We start from the raw sequence: 15141 nt of genomic DNA on the forward strand, positions 1-15141 counted from the left end.
TAGTTTTAAACTAACCGTGTAGTTGAGGATGCATTAAAGTCGGGGCTACCCTTGTCCCATCTCCTGGGATATGATATGCCACTGAAATGGACTTCATGATTTATTTTTCATACCTGATATACATAAATATGTCAGCCCATAGATGAGATTTCCTTTATTTTCAGTTATATGAACTGTTAGTATTAAGAAATACTTTCCATAGAATCCAAATCAAATAACCTGCATGATCAATCCTGGGAGTGTAGACAAGCATTCTTCCCAAGAGTGCCCTCTCATTAAAAAAATACATTGAGATCCCTCATTCCCTCAGCATTTTCACAATATATTTTACAAAAGAAAACAATGTGCAGTCTCTTGTGTTATTTTAGTATTTCTTTTATATTATTCAAACAATTGTAAGTTATGATTATTTAAAAGAATACACTATTTGAGGTTGGTATTCAATACTTTGAAATCCTAAAATGATGAATTAGCATCCATAGATAGTTAGAGACTAAATAAGTACATAGCTATAACCCATCCTCTGAATTTTGGTCAGATTGGAGGATGATTTATAGAGCTGCATGTTGGTTTTTTGTTTTGTTTTGTTTTGTTTTGTTTTGTTTTGAGACAGGGATTCTCTGTAGCTTTGGAGCCTGTCCTAGAACCAGCTCTTGTAGACCAGGCTGGCCTCAAACTCAGAGATCCACCTGCCTCTGCATCCAGAGTGCTGGAATTAAAGGCATGTAACACCACCGCCCAACAAGAACTGCATCTTTATACCAGACTGTTGTACAGAGTTTTGAATAAAACTTAACAAAGCTCTACTTTGTTGCAAACTTGGATTGTGAATACTAATTTGGGATATTTTTAATTTACGAGTTAAATTTTTAAAAATAAGTTATTGGAAGATTACATGAGATAATTCACAGAAAATTCAGAAGAAAATCTTAGGCAGATTAACACTGAGTAGCGGCTCTGACATTTGACATTTGTTAGCCACCAACATCTGCATTAGCATGGCCACCTGCAAATGATCATCACCCACATATTTGTCACCACTTATTGTTCAGTGACTTGGAATATAATTTTTCTGCTATATAATTTTCTTTTTTTTTTGGTTTTTTGAGAAAATTTTCTAATGGTGTTAAAGGGTGCTAATTCATCATTATTACTTAACTGAAGCTTTAATGATTACACAGAAATTAAAAGAAATAAGAAGATAAGGTAAAATTTATAGACCTAACTTCAGTTGAATGAATGAATAATTGAAATATGTAATTTGCAATATCCCTATGAATTGCACATGAACTTATAGTAATGTCTTAAGTTTGCAAATTATAATTTTGCCCCATAGATGGTTAATTTTAGCCATTACCTTGATATTTTAATACAGAAGATTATATGCAAAGTATACTTGCATTTTTATAAGAAATTTAGATATCTTGTAAATTATAAATGAGAATGTTTTATAATTTACAGTTTATATAAATAAAATAATGTCCAAGAAACAATGACTTTATCCTGGGAACCATATAACCCTGAACTCATTTATAAATATTTTATATGATCCCAAGAAAGAAATCAGAAATTAAACTTTCAATTGTTAGCAAATTATCTTTTTAAACATGACTTCTCCACTGAATTTCGCTGAGGTCTATCAGCAGCCCTCTTACTCAAATCTAACTTTTCCCATCCCAGAAATTTTGTCAGGAATTAGTCCCCAAACTGCCTCTTGTTATGAAATTACTCCCACTGTTCCCTCAGACTATACTTAAATCTGTCTAAGGCCCACAATGCCTGAATGCAATACTTAAACATTTCCTAAAATGTTAAACTTAACTAAGGAACTATTTCAATGCATACATAACCCCACTGCCAAGAGGGATAATACCTAGAAACCAACACGAATGTGATGACCACATGCAAGTGGGAAACATAACTGATGTTGATGGTTCTTATTTTCCAAAATAAATAGTAGTATTCTTGATAAAATATGTTTTTATGTAAATATCTTGATTTATTTAAAAACAGAAGAGTCTCTAATTTTGAGGTTGTATTTAAACTTTAAAACATATTTTGATAACCACTACTTATAGTATCTTTATAATGGACATAATTTCAGGAACTTCATATTATTTATAATAAATGATATCATTTTTACAATAAATATGGGAAATTATAGTAAATACACTGAATATATTTTAACTTTGGAATTAATTCATATTATTATTATTATTATTAATCACAACAGTTCTTTTCAAAATTGTATAGTTAGAGATTTTAGATAGCATCACATCTCTTTTCATATATTATATATATATGTATATATATATGATTTTGTATACTATGTTATCTTAACACGCTCAAATTAAAAACAGTATTACTATTCCTTTTCTTTGGGGAAGAAAATCTTAAATATACTAAGTGCTGAACTTTGTATTTGAAAATTTTCAATCAATTCTAAACAAATTTCTTTCAGCATTTTCCAGAATCTAAACATAAATATGATAACTAAATATAAAAACAAGCTTAGAATACACACCGTTTTTATTTCTCCGGCATCACAGTTTCCCTTATGTCAGTACTTCACAAAGGCTTTTGCACACTTTAAGCCAGTGAACATACTTTTCTCTCATCCTGTGCTTGGCAACTGCTTTCTTCCATGGAGACAGGTGCAATTATAATTCTAAGCAAGCCCTAACAGATTTAAAGTCTCACAAGTCTCCCTCCCACCATCTCTATCTCTCTCCCTCCTGCCCTGCTCTGTGTGTGTGTGTGTGTGTGTGTGTGTGTGTGTGTGTGTGTGTGTGTTGTGGGATGTTACTAATGAGTCAAGAATTAGGCCAGGGTCAGGAAAGGAGTTTTAGCAATTTCTTAAAGGTTTCTGAGTTCAAAATATTTTTTGATATTATTCTAGTAGCAAAGTGTCTCAGAGTTTCACAAAGTATGTGGGGTTTTTTTAGTATTCTTTAAAATTTCTATGTTTTAATTAAACTATAATTACATCATTTCCACCCTTCCACTTGATTTCCATCTTTTCCACTCCCATCTTTCCCTCTCAACTCATGGAATCTTTAAAACTTGTTATTATTACACATGATGAATACACAGATACAGACACACACAGAGACACATACACACACACATATATATATGTATATATATATGACAGTTCATGAATTATAATTACTGGGTAAATGTAAAATCATATACTGTAAAACAATCAACCACTGAAATATATATACATATATATATATATATATATATATACATACATACACACACACACATACATATGGGTGTGTGTCTGTGCACCATGGAAAATAAATCTGGATGGTGATCTCTTTGTTTATTCAGTTGTTCTTAATGTGAAGACTACCCTTGTGATAGCAACAGGTACATAAAAATAATAACAATAACAAAGAGAATGGTAAATCATAAGAAATGTTAATAAACTTTATTGCCTGAACTGTGCCATGCATCATCTTTTGTATTATTCAAGCTATTGTTATATATTATTTTTATTAGAAATCTATCCCATGACAACCCACCCACTGAGACAGTGGAGCTGATCTACTGGGAGCTCACCAAGGCCAGCTGGACTGTGACCGAAAAAGCATGGGATAAAACCGGACTCTCTGAACATGGCGAACAATGAGGGCTGATGAGACGCCAAGGACAATGGCACGGGGTTGTGATCCTACTTAATGTGCTGGCTTTGTGGAAGCCTAGCCAGTTTGGATGTTCACCTTCCTAGATATGGACAATGGGGGGAGGACCTAGGACTTACCACAGGGCAGGGAACCCGGACTGCTCTGTGGACTGGAGAGGGAGGGGTAGAGGAGTGGGGGGAGGGGGAGAAGGGTGGGAGGAGGGGGAGGGAAATGGGAGGCTGGGAGAAGTTGGAAACTTGTTTTTTGTTTATGTTTTTTTTTCTTCTTTTCTTAATAAAAAAAAAGAAAAGAAAAGAAAATATTGGGATGATTTTTTTACAGTATAGTTCTAGCTCAATAATTACAACAGGAATTGAGAAACTTGAGTGTGTTATTTGTTATGAGGTTCTATCAGCCTAATCTATGAAGCCGAACAAGCTAAAACACCATCTTGATAGCAAGCATCCATGTTTTGCCAGCAAGGATATCAATCATTTTAGAAGCAAAGCTGATGGAGTCAAGAAAGGCGGACTTGACAGTGGTGGCAAGTACCGCAAACAGAAGGTAGCAGCTCTTGAAGCTTCATATTTGGTGACACTCAGAGTCACCATAGTTATGAACGTCACACCAATATTAAGGGTTTGTTGTTGCCAACAGTCAAAATGAATGTTTGAGATATAATCAGGGACAAATTTATTACACAATTGAGTGCAATTTCCTTATCTAACAATATTGTCCACAGAAGAATGTATGGCATGTCTACTTATGTTCTTGGTCAGGTAATCAAGAAAATTAAATATGCTCCACTTCCAATGTTTAGTATTCAGTTTGATGAATCTACAGACATTGCAAACTGTTCACAACTACTGGATTGCAAGAGGTATATCAATGACGGCAATTTTAAAAACGAGTTTCTTTATGCAAACCTCTTGAAGCAGCGACTACTGCACTTGGTGTCTTTGACACAGTTGGTTCATTTGAAAGAACAGAAGATAACTTAGAGAAAGGTTTATGGTCTTTGCACTGATGGTGCTCCAGCTATGCTAGAATGTCTGTCTGGGTTTCAATGTTTGGTACTGAATGAATCACCCACAGTCATCAGAACTCACTGTAAGATGCAAATATTAGTCATTAAGAAGTTGGACACAAAAATTACAAGAAGAAATGAAAATCATTATAAATTCTGTCCAATTTGTAAAGGCAAATACTTTAAACAGTCAACTGTTTTTGCAACTGTGCAATGAGTTGGATGGGGTAGCTGACTATTTTGCTTCACTGGCCAAGCTCTGTAGAACCACCTGGCACAGGTTGGACCTGGCAAAATGCTGTTGGAGGTGGATCCAAGTTGACTCCATGGAGCTCACAAAAACAATCCAAAATATTTGAGGCTTGTTGCTTTCTTAGTATCATGATGAGGTCACCAACCAAGATAGAGGACAGCCACGTGGTTGCTGTTTAAAGCATGCTTTTCTAAGCAATAGTTACATGCACATATACAGAGTTGAATACAAGTTACATACATATACACAGAGAATTAAACCCAGCATACATGTACAGATATAGAGTGTAATCCAAATCACATGCATACATGGACAAACACAGACACACACACACACACAGAGAGAGAAAGAGAGAGAGAGAGAGAGAGAGAGAGAGAGAGAGAGAGACAGACAGAGACAGACAGACAGAGGGAGAGAGAGACAGAGACAAAGAAAGAGAGATACACATATTAAACAGGAGCTGAGTAAAGGGAGAACCAGTGTGTGCTGAGCAAGAGAAATATGTCTTCTCCATCTGACCCACATATTGCAGCAAACAGATACTACATTTTAAAAGGGAGAGCAAATAGTCATAAGTAGGTCTTGTACCAAAGAAAAAGAATGTAAGTGAAGAACTCTTACTCAGTTTTCCAACTGTCTGGTTCAGAAAATTCTGAGGCCAATCTCACATCCAGGGGAATGGTCAGAGGTAGGTAGCCTCACCATACACCTAATTTTTGGTACTGAATGGAAGCAAAGCTGTTGGTGAAAGACAAAGCAGATTTGTTGCAGGTGGAAGAGAGTGGATCAGAAAGAAGATTTGTTGCAGATAGAAGAGAGTGGACCTGTTGCAGGTTCAGCTTAACTGGTTTATGTTGAGGTCTCTGATCCATTAGGACTTGAGTTTTGTGTACAATGATAGATATGTAAATACTTGTTTACTTCTAAACGTCAACATCCAGTTATGCCACCCTCATTTGTTGAAAATGCTTTTTTTCATAGCATAATTTTAGCTTCTTTGTAAAAAATCAGGTGTTCATAGCTATGTGGCTTTATGTCAGGGTTTTGATTCGATTCCCTTGATCCACATTTCTGTTTTTATGCCAATACCAAGCTGTTTTTATTGCTACAGATCTATAGAAGAGTTTGGTATCAGAGATGGTGATAACTTCAGAAGTTCCCTTATTGTACAGGAATGTTTTACGTATCCCCCCCCCTTTTTTTCCATGTGAGGGTGAATATGTTTTTTAAGGTCTGTGAAGAATTGTGGTAGGATTTTAAAGGGGATCACATTGAATCTGTAGACTGTTTTTGGCCGGATTGCCATTTTTAAGTGTGTAGATCCTACCTATTCAAGGGAGATCTTCCCATTTTGTGATATCTTCTTCAATTTCTTTCTTCAAGGCTTAAAATTCTTGTCATAGATGCCTTTCACTTGTTTGGTTAGAATTACCCCAAGATATTTTATATTTTTGTGCCTATTATAAAGACTGTTATTTCTCTGATTTTTTTTATTTACCCATTTATCATTGTATATAGGAGTGCTACTGATTTTTTTGAGCTAATCTTGCATTTTGTCACATTACTAAGGTGTTTATCAGCTGTGGGAGTACTCTGGTAGATTTTTGGGGAGCTCAATTATATATACTATCATGTCACCAGTAAATAGCAAAAGTTTGACTTCTTTCTTTCCAATTTTATCCTTTCCATCTCCATTTGTTGTGTTTTTGTTTTAAATATAACATCAAGTACTATATTGACTGGATATGGAAGAGCAGACAGCCTTGTCTTGTTTCTGATTTTAGTGGAATAGCTGTGAGTTTCTCTTCATTTAATTTGATTCTGTATATTCTGGTGTAAATTCAGAGGTTTCAATATGCAAAACAACTCTTTCTGCATATTGAGAATTGGTAACTATGTTGAGAACTTCCATAAAATTCATTAATACCATGAGAATAGCATATAATTCTAACTTTTAGACATAGCCATAATGGCTTTGAGCCTCTTTACTAAAATTTTCTGATTTATAACCTGACTTTCTTGATTTTTTTATATCAGCATAGAATATAGTGGTTCCAGATATTGGTGTTCCCTATACAATACAAAGAAACTTCCAGTTACTTCTCTACATGTTGTATTCTATTGCTTTTGGGATATTTTCTTTCCCAAAATATTACTGGAAACTCTTTGCAATTATTTACTTTATACCCACAATTTGTCAATTTCATCTAAAATTTCTGCTGGGTCTATTCATGCTAAGAATTCTCAATTTTTCTATACAATCAGTTCAGACCTTTTCCACATACATTTTTAATTTTAGTCAGTTTATGTGATAAAAAGATCCATTCTAAGATAGTATCTTCCCTCTGCATTGATATTCCTGTATAAGATTGCTTGGACGGCTAAATAGCCAGAATGCAATCAAGTACTGGATTCAAATGATGTAAATGGGCATTGTGTAATTTCTTTTCCACTCAACTCAATTCTCTCTGCTTCAGATGATAATTTTTTGGACTATTTAAGTTCTTGTCACCATCTAAGGTTTTGAACAAATTACTCAACTAATGAATTTTTATACAAATAGCAAGCCAAGATTGTAAATATTTCCTAGCAATCTTTGAAATTCATTAAGAGTTCACAACCAATATCAACAAAATTTGTACCTTTTGGAGTCTAATTTTTTTTTTTTTTTGGATAGTAATGGGAGGGAATTTCAGTGAGTACTGAAAATTCGCCCGTGTTTTATTTTCCAACAGCTTAATATAACCCTGATTTCAAAAGGTAGAAGTAGAACAAACGGACTGCATTAACATACAAATTGAAAGTCATGGGGTGCATTCACAGATCACGCTCTTAACTCCTGCCCTGGACCAAACACTCTGTAGGCAAACCACTCCCTGGGTGGAATCCCAAATTATTTCCATAAAGGGAAGTGGAACTTAGCTGGAACCTTAGACTTTTGTTTTAGGTAGGAACCAACTACTTCCCTATTTCAGGAGCACAAGGTCTGGCAACTAGTCACACCTGTTGACCATAGCCTTGAGAGAGCAGAACTCTGATTTACAACTAGGTGGGCTGTTTGTTAGAGTTAATGAACTGAAAATAAGTCCCAAACTCTCTGACCTTTGGCCTCTTTGGGCCTCCACAATGTGGTAAATGTTAACAGTTCTTTTCTTTCTTCCTAATCTCTGGGTTTTGATACTATGTTCACTAGTGACTTACAATTTTGAGTTCCACTTTCTAGTTAAAACTTGACTTTTCCTAAACACACTTCTTCAGTGGCGAGGTCTCTTGAGCAACGGCATTTTCAGAGTTTGAAAATTACTTTACTTTAAGGATTTTGGGTGCCTCATTGAAGGCAATAAGAAGAAAGCAAAAGAACCCATATTTTTATTTTTTTTCACCTAAAAATTCCATAACAGAAAAGTCTTGATGACATTCATTGTCTTATGCCTAAGGCATTGTTGCTTTTCTCATTGCTTTGATAAAATGCCTGGCATAAGAGGTGGTGGCTTATATTGGCTTACTGTTTCTGAGAAATCTATTATGATGAAGAGGGTATGGCAGATTTCATGGCGGTGTGTGTGTGTGTGTGTGATGGACGTTCCTTTGTTGTTTCATTTGGACCTTTCCTGCCCTAATTATTCAACAATGAGAGGCTATAACATCTCTCTCTCTCTCTCTCTCTCTCTCTCTCCCTCCCTCTCTCTCTGCCCCCCCTTCACCCTTCCTCCTCCATAACCCCCTGAATAAACATTCAACCTCACCCTGCATGTCGTGTCTATCCATGTTTCTGTCTTCTGCCAGCCCGCCCGCCATGTGTCTCCCTGCATGGGACCAGCCATTGCTCAGGGACCAGCAGCCATCTCTGCCTGGGGCCCACTGCCTGCTGCCACATGCCCGCCACCACTGCTCTGGGACAAGCAACTGTCTCTGCCTGGGACTGGCTGCTCCCAGGGCCCGCTATCTGCCGCCACATGGTCCACTGCCACCGTTCAGGCCACTGCTCTGGGACCGGCAGCCATTTCTGCCTGGGACTGGCTGCTCCCAGAGCCTGCTGCCTGCCAACACATGGCCCGCTACCAGCATTTTGGGACCTACAGCATTTCTGCTGCCTACTGCTATGGGGATCTTGCAGCATTTTTTAAAAAAGAACAACAGAAAAGAAAGCTTAAAAAACCTAAAAGCCGAAGCTGAACCCTAATGATAAGGTAAGTCTCTGCACACGACAGTTACACGAACCAAGTAGACCTTGTCATTTAATCCAATCTGAGTCAGATAATTTTTTTTTCTTACTTGTATCCCAAAAGTCTGTAGTGGTATTTTGGATGTAGAAGTGGAGTCTAATTTTTTGTACAGCAATTTTATATTCTAAATATTTAATAGAACTATTTTTTGCATTTTTTCTGGAGCAATTTATAATCTCCAGCAGGGTAAAATGTTCTTTACCTCTGAAAACATTCTTTCAAAAGCATCTACATTTGAATCAGCAATAAGATGTTGTCTATATAATAGTACACTATAGATTGAGAAAATTGCTTATGTATCATTAACAATGGTGACATAAAAAATATTGGCACAGGGTAGGGAGGGCTATTTAACATTCAATGTGGGATAATCTTCCATTGATTTCTCTGAGAAGGCTGAGAATTATTATAAGCAGGCATCACAAAACAATTTTTTCACTGTCATTTTTGGAAGGATATAGTGAAGAAAAAATAAATAACTATAAGAGGCTACCCTTAGTTAATAAAGAAGGCAAAGGAATTCCAGTCTATAGAGAACCCATTGGCTAAATTACCTTATTAACAGCTCTTATATCTGTTATCATTCTCCATTGTCCAGATAACCTTTTGATAACAAATATAGGAGAATTTTAAGGGCTGGTTGATTCTTCAGTACACTCAGTATTTATATGCTCCTTACCAACTGTCTAAGCCCTGCAGTTTCTCTCTTGTTAAAGACCATTGCTTAACCCAAATAAATGTTGTTGGTGCCTTTGGAAGATCAGCAGCTGTTGGGCTATGTTCTTATACAAGTTGAATGGTCAGTGACTGTTCTTTATTTTCTCTTCTACTATTTTCTGAGAAACATAAATTAATTTATGGTTAGTTTTTTAGATTGGAAAAATGTTAATATGAGGAGTATTCCATTGCTATAATAAATCATGTTCCCATAAGTTCATTGCTATGTTAGCTACTATGGTTTTAATATTACTCTTTGTCCTTCTGGCCCAATAGATTGAATCCATCTTGTGCTCTGTCTTAACATAGATAAAGTTCCAATCACGAAAAGTTGAATATTTACCTCCTAAGAGGACAATTTGAATGCCAAAACTCTAGTGCAATTATTGTTACATCTGTGCCCACATCTACAAGTCCTTCGATGACGTCATTAATTTGTATTTTAATTTTGGTCTTTGTTCTTTTATTGAAGTTTGCCAAAATATTTACTTTATGGTTTCTCATGAACTCTTTATTCTCTCCTCTAAATTTTTCTGTCATCCATGACAGTATGAATTTTTACTATATGCATTAAGTTCTTTAATTGCTCTGGGAAGTAGTTTCCTCCACGATGGTAGGGAACAACTGAACTGAATTTGATATGGAGGCCTGTGAGAGGCCCCTCAAGGAGTTTCCCAATAGCAAAGGGCTACCTTGGATGTCCCTTGCTGATCTATATTCATTAATTAAATGCCTTCCTTTGTCACATCTTCTAAGTAATCCAGAAGGGAGGGAAGTTCTGTTTGGATTATGCTTAGAAAAACATTGTTTCTAGGAATGCCCTGTTTAGAACCCACTTTGATGACCTTGTTTACCACAATTGAAATACTTGACAACTTGATTTTTCTTCAAACCTCTGGAAATCAACTATTCTTATCCAATCATAATCATGGTCATGTGATTCAATATTGATTATATCTCAGATCCGTTACTCCAAGGGTGCTGTTCTTGCCTTTAAAGGATTTTTTTGCATTAAGAAATAGCATATTCAAAAACCAGAGATTCAAGTATTATTTGTCTAGCTTTTGAATTTGATTATTGACAGGGGAAGCTCTTTTAACCAATCAGCTTTAAGAAGTGCCTAGTTAAGGCGTGGCTACCTGGAGCCCAGGAAGAAAAACTAGGATAGACCAAGTGCTCACTCTCTCTGAGTGATTCCCCAGGGACATGGCAGAACTCGGACTTCCCATTCTTGTGGTGTGAGTTTCCCCTTATAACAATTACAAATATAATTGTTTATCTTTAAGCTGGCCTGTTTATTTCCTGAATTAAACAAACAGCTACAGGGTATCATTCTATTCATTGTTGAAGTCAAATCTAAGTAAGAAAATAATGAAGGTTTCTTTTGAGCCTTGTATGACTTTAGTAAGTGACCCAATTTTATTTTCTACTTCTTCAATTCTGTTCCATACATTAAAAGCTGCTGCTTGGCATAAACCCAGAATGTGGACCATCATAAAGAGATTGGCTTTCTATATCAACAAAATATTCCTCTCCAATAAGTTGATCTTGGGAGCTTTCTAGACTTCTAGCCCTATCTCATTGTTCAATGATTTTGGCCTTATCTTTCCACAAGGTCCTCCATTGTAATTGAGGGCCAGGATTTAAGGCTGCTGTAATCAAGTCTTTCCAGTCTTGATGTTGATTCTATTAAAAGTTGACCACAAATTTAACTTCTGCTGCACAAAAGGTGAATGCATGCCATATGAGACTTTTGCTTCCTTTAGTCTTCTTAAATGTAACATTGCCATAGGAGTCCAAACAGCCTTATGGATATCTCTCATTTGGCAATTGGTGTAAGGTTACTGAATATATTAATGTTGGTTGTTTGGAAACCTTGGGCTGTTCCTCTATAACCTTATAACACAATGCTGATACTGGTTCTCCTTTAAATTCCTCTGTCTGTATTTGAATATCTGTATGACCTGTTTCAGTATTTCTAGGGCATTCTTAATAACCAATATTTTTAGACATGATAAACCAAGAATTATCAAGATGATAATTAGCATATCAATTCTAGGTAAAATAATCATCTCTTCATTTAATTAATTTAATTGTTCTAATTTTAAAACATGCATTGCCTAATCTTACAGAGACTTAACTCTCTCCATAGTAATGGTGTTTCCCATTTTTAAAGGCAGAAAAACTCACTTTTTAAACTAATTCTTCACTTTAAGAATCCCCAGTTTTCTCCATTCTGCCTCCTGCTGCATTAAACAGTAGAAAACTGCATGGGTTTCATGGTAGCTATCTAGTTTGACAGCAGCACTAGAAGGATGTACAGGGAAAGCTCAAAACCTGCTAGAAGAGAAGTAAGAAAAGCCTAGCCAAGAGGGGTTTGCCTTTAGGCACATATAGCTCTAGCCTATTCTGGTGGATGCAAAGCTATAGGCAAGTACCTTTATCATGAATTCATGCCCCAAAAGTTGAATGACAGATGTAGCATGAATTCTAATTGTTCTTAATAATAAAAACACAGAGTCAGATATTAGGGTGTTAAAGCTGACAGAGCAGAGAAGCAGAGAAGACCATCACTAGAGAGACATTTTACTTCTTCCAAATCCTCAAAGTGGTGATCCTGTCATTACAAACCCTCAGACTGAATGTGTCCTCTCTCTATCAAACAAAGGTGTTCTGTCTCTAAGAAACCTCAAAGTGAGTCCTCTGAGTTCCTGTCTCCTCCTACCTTATATTCCTCTCTCTGCCTGGCCATATCGCTCCTGACTCCACATTCTTAGTGCTATAATTAAAAGCATATGATCCTACATGCTGGGATCAAAGTTATGAACTCTGTTTCTCTTTTAGACTAATTGAATTGTATGTAGTCCAGGGTGGACTTGATCTCACCGTGATCCATCTGCTTCTGTCTGCTGAGTTCTGGGATTAAAGATGTGTACCACCACTGCATGGCCTCTATGGCTAACTACTGTGGATAACTCTGTACTCTGATGTTCAGAAAGTCTTTATTTGTTACAGTACAAACAAAATATTATCACATACCTCAGTAAGTACTGTGGGGGAAAAACATCATTTTATTTCTACTAGACCTAGTAAGAGAGTTGATAAATCCCATAATTTATCTATTTTTATGAAATTGACTAAATATACCCAGCCATAAGGACTGTATAAATTTACACTTCGTCCAATTGTGTATAACAGTTCTCCATACTTCCACTCACAAAAGCATTTGGTAACCATTATTTATGAAATTTTTATGTACTTAAAATATTTCATGACATTGAAATTGCTATATTTTCTTACATAGTAGATAGACACTTATACCATTTGAGTACTGGGCACATAAAGTGCACAGTTCAAGCTGCAGTATGCTACAAATATTTATTATACATATATCTTAATAATGATATTAATGAGAGCAAATATATGAGTAAAGCAATAATTCATGTTAATTTTGTAGAAACATTTTAATATCAACATAAATAGTATCATTTTATAGTAATATTTGTACAATCAGAAGTTATAATGTATCATATTATGTTAGGATAAGAATTCACTGTCTAGTTTCTGTTATTGATATCATTGACACCAATGTTGTGAATTAAACATGGAAATAAATGTACTAGCATGTAATAATAAGCATACTATTCATGCTTAACTAGTAGTGAATCACCAGAAATGTAAGACATGTGTGTAGCTCACTTTATATTTCCAAAAGACAGCACTATACTGACATATGACAGAAATATGATTATAGAAGAAATGATCAATGTTTAGCAGAACAGAATGTCCCAAAGACTCTTGTCATGGCTCCCAGAACTTCTTTATTTCTCAGACTATAGATGATGGGGTTGAGCGTGGGGGTGAGAATGGTGTAGAAGACAGCCAGAATCTTATCTTCTGTGGGTGTACGGAGACTTCTAGGTCGAAGATAAGTGTAGACAAAAGGTGCATAAAAAAATGACACCACAGTTAAATGAGTGGAACATGTGGTTAAAGCCTTTTTTCTTCCCTCTTTTGAGTGCATATGGAAGACAGCAAAAAGGACCCGTCCATAGGAAGCTGTGATGCCAAGGAAAGGAAATAAGAGAAAGAGGCCTGTGCTCAGGAACACCATATACTCATAAACCCAAGTGTCCATACAGGCAAGGGGAATCATGGCTGGAATATCACATAAGAAATGGTTAATGGACCTAGAATGGCAGTAAGGAATATGAAGAACATAAATTGTATGTGATAAGGCATTAATGGAGCCCAGTGTCCAAGATCCTATGATCATCTTCAGGCACATCATTTTGCTCATGCGAATGGGATAATGTAAAGGGTGGCAGATGGCCACAAAACGGTCATAGGCCATGGAAGCCAAGAGCAAGCCCTCAGAACATGCCATGGTGATAAAGAAGAAGGATTGCACTCCACAGCCCAGGAAGGAAATGTTTTTCTTACCAGTGAGGAAGTTGAATGCCATCTTGGGAACAGTGGTAGAAATATACATCAGGTCCATAAGAGAAAGCTGACTGAGGAGAAAGTACATGGGTGTGTGTAGCTTGGGATCCACACGAATGAGGTGGATCATTGCTGAGTTCCCAAGCAAGGCCACAGAGAATATAGAGATGATAAGCAGCAGAAGCAGTAGGCCTGTTTGGTTTTGTGGAAACAATCCTAATAAAATGAAATCATTTGAGGTCTGATTCCATTTCTCCATGAAAATGTATTACTTTATCTTCCTTGGAAAAAATGACCTGAAAGTAAAATACTCTGATCATATTGATTAGAAAAGGAGAATATAGAGGAACTTGCTTGCACTCAATTTTTCTTCATGTAGCTCCATCCTTCTGTTGAACTTATCATGAAATCTGAGCTATATGTTCCTTTCTCCTAGCCTCTGGCCAGCTTCTCAATTTAAAGTTACCTCTACAGTAATTTTAAGTTCAAGGGTGGCAACATGAATAAGGTAGTTAATGCATTTCCCCAAAAATAACACCATGCAAGACCATTACTCAAGATTAACAGTACAGCATACAAAACATAGAAAACCTCTCCCTTTTGTACCACTTGCATCCTGGCCCCTGTACCAATAATACGACATACTGTAGACAGATCACAGGGATCTGCTCCTTGGTGCTCTGCCTCTCTAATTCTGTAATAAAACTTTGCCTTTTCTGAAAATAACCTCCTCTCACAATTCACTTTTCTGAAACTAAAAGATTTTGTGTGTGCTCAAATCCACTTTAATCATAAGATGCTTTTGGATACTTTGGTTTGTGAAAATTTTAGTTACCAATT

At 36.1% G+C, this 15141-nt stretch overlaps 1 protein-coding gene across 1 annotated transcript; it reads right to left on the reverse strand.

Annotated features, from left to right (window-relative positions):
* Nucleotides 1-13621: 13621 nt before the first annotated feature.
* Nucleotides 13622-14560, reverse strand: LOC121464817 (olfactory receptor 2L13-like). Its single transcript, XM_041677909.1, has one exon. It carries the CDS (start codon nucleotides 14558-14560, stop codon nucleotides 13622-13624), a length of 939 nt encoding a protein of 312 aa, XP_041533843.1.
* Nucleotides 14561-15141: the final 581 nt, after the last annotated feature.

Source organism: Microtus oregoni, unplaced genomic scaffold (assembly GCF_018167655.1).
Source record: "Microtus oregoni isolate MIOR12 unplaced genomic scaffold, Mior012 000029F_ref0000214, whole genome shotgun sequence".
Lineage (NCBI taxonomy): Eukaryota > Metazoa > Chordata > Mammalia > Rodentia > Cricetidae > Microtus > Microtus oregoni.

What these genes read in the sequence shown, in the direction of transcription:
- LOC121464817 (XM_041677909.1), bottom strand. Translation starts at nt 14,560, where the DNA reads ATGGAGAAATGGAATCAGACCTCAAATGATTTCATTTTATTAGGATTG.